This window comes from Branchiostoma belcheri, unplaced genomic scaffold (genome assembly GCF_001625305.1).
Source record: "Branchiostoma belcheri isolate BF01 breed outbred unplaced genomic scaffold, Haploidv18h27 scaffold16, whole genome shotgun sequence".
NCBI lineage: Eukaryota > Metazoa > Chordata > Leptocardii > Amphioxiformes > Branchiostomatidae > Branchiostoma > Branchiostoma belcheri.
In genome coordinates, this window is record NW_017803046.1 from 1,486,541 (window position 1) to 1,488,588 (window position 2,048).

General features: G+C 41.1%; 1 protein-coding gene across 1 annotated transcript in view; it reads left to right on the forward strand.

The window, feature by feature from the left end:
* The first annotated feature begins 6 nt into the window (after nucleotides 1-6).
* LOC109466011 (serine--tRNA ligase, mitochondrial-like) overlaps nucleotides 7-2,048 on the forward strand; it is a 6,669-nt gene continuing 4,627 nt past the window's right edge. The window contains exons 1-3 of the mRNA XM_019763529.1: nucleotides 7-397; nucleotides 849-1,019; nucleotides 1,521-1,606. Of these exons, the coding sequence (XP_019619088.1) occupies nucleotides 140-397; nucleotides 849-1,019; nucleotides 1,521-1,606 (515 nt within the window). The 5' untranslated portion in view covers nucleotides 7-139. The remainder of the gene's footprint in view (nucleotides 398-848; nucleotides 1,020-1,520; nucleotides 1,607-2,048) is intronic.

Here is a 2,048-nt window from a genome sequence, read left to right on the forward strand (position 1 = left end):
TTTGACCTGTCAATCAGATGCACATGGCAATCCTCACAGAAGTCACAATATTAGTGTTTATCTGGGTATTTTAGGTCATACATGTGTATAAATCCCTTGAAAGGTCAAATATATCTGGATGCGCTGAAGAGAACAGAGAATGATCCGAACGGCCATACTTCGCACCTTTAATACTGGCTTTTTTGCGAGGACAAATTGTTGTGTCGACCTCCACACACGGATTCTGGCTAGATGCTGCAGCTCACAAGATGGGAAATATTTGCTCCATGAGCGGGATGGATTATATGATCACATGACCAGGGGGATCTTAGATAAAATAGAGTTTGACGTTGAGGACATTTGTCGGAATGTGGACAGTGTCGCAAAGCGAGTAAGAGACCGTAAAGGTGAAATGCAGGCAAGTACCCCATCTAACACCATCCACCTGTACCATTTATCTGTGTCGTTTAAAATCCCCAAAATCTTAGTGCATGTTTCCAACATCCCAAGCAGATGTACGATTCTACTCAGTTTTACTTTAATATGTTTTGAAGGCATAATTTTTGTATGTAATGTAATATGTCTTGCTATTGGAGCATGGAGGTAGAAAAATCACACCATGATTGGAAGGAAGGAAAGAGTTAAAAGTTTGGACCACCAAAAAAAGTTGAAAATGCCTCAAACACATGTTCAAAACACTGACTGTGTGGAACCCTACATTTGCTCAAGGAGATTTATAATACGTCATGTATATGTTTTTACTTCCATGCTGAGTGGAACCCTACATCTGCTTGGAGATTAGTGTTTTAACTACTAGTATACAAAGTTCAGTTATCTGAGACATAGTGTTTCCTTCCTGACGTTGACAGGAGGATGAAGTGTACAGGCTGGTTGACCTGTGGCAGGAGAGCTGCAGGGTCAGAGCCAAGGTGGACCAGCTACAGGAGCAGAGACAGGCCCTGGCAAGTCAGGCCAAAAGTTTGGCCAAAAGTCAACCCAACAGTGATGAATTTAAGGACATGCAAGTAAAAGGACGCCAGGTAAATATGATACATGTAGTTCGTTATCATCATCACCAGTCCCATAGCATAAGCCATTGGGATAGTCAGATGTCATACATAGTCTCCAAGCAAATCCTAGGGTGGCCAAAGACGTTGGTCAGGTAGGTAGTATCCATTTGCCAGAGAGGGTCTAAAGGCTAATGGCAATGCCTGGTCAACTTTGTACTGTTTTTGGCCACCCTAGAATCTGCTTGGAGATTACTAGTAAGTCTACCAAGTCAAAAGTGCTTCACCTCTGGCAGCATTTTGTGCTTAAATGTTATTGGACTTGCTGTCAGACTATAGTATAATGCCTGGATGGCATTTGTACTTTCGTTCAACACAATCAGACCATTGCTCACCTCAAATACTCAGTCACTATATGTTGCTATTAATGTATGACTATTAATTATGAGCCAGCGATGTTGCTGAAAATCATAAAAGGTGTTTGTTAACTACAATCACAATAAAGAATTCATGACTGCATTCACCTCCATTTAGCTCCGACAGGAATTTAACGAATCCAGCCATACTGAGACTGAGCTGAACAGTCAGCTGTACGACATTCTACTCAGGCTACCTAACAGGTTGGGACAGTACAATTCTTTTTGGTTTTCGTCAAAGCAATTTAGGAATTGTGTTCGAATTGCTTGTACCCTAATGATTGATGAGTGGCATTGATGGCTAGATATTGTGTCCTTAGGAAAAGTAGTTAATACCACTATCCTCAATCTACCCAGGTTTAAATGAGTACCTGACTTTGGTTATATAGGTAACAGGCTGTGCAAGAAGAGGGGCTTTCAAGATACAATGGATTACAAATTACTTTCTGTTCAATGAAAAAACTAAAAAGTGTAACTATTGTAAGTACTAGTACTGACAGTGACATTGACTTAGTTTCACGGTCAGGTCATGTGATTAAGCACGTTGGCAGAACGTACTGTGCCTGCGCAGAACCCCGTATTTTCACGTTTTTCGTTGGGTTTTGGTCAACGTTGCATCAGAATTTTGCCTGTTGCAGAGGATATT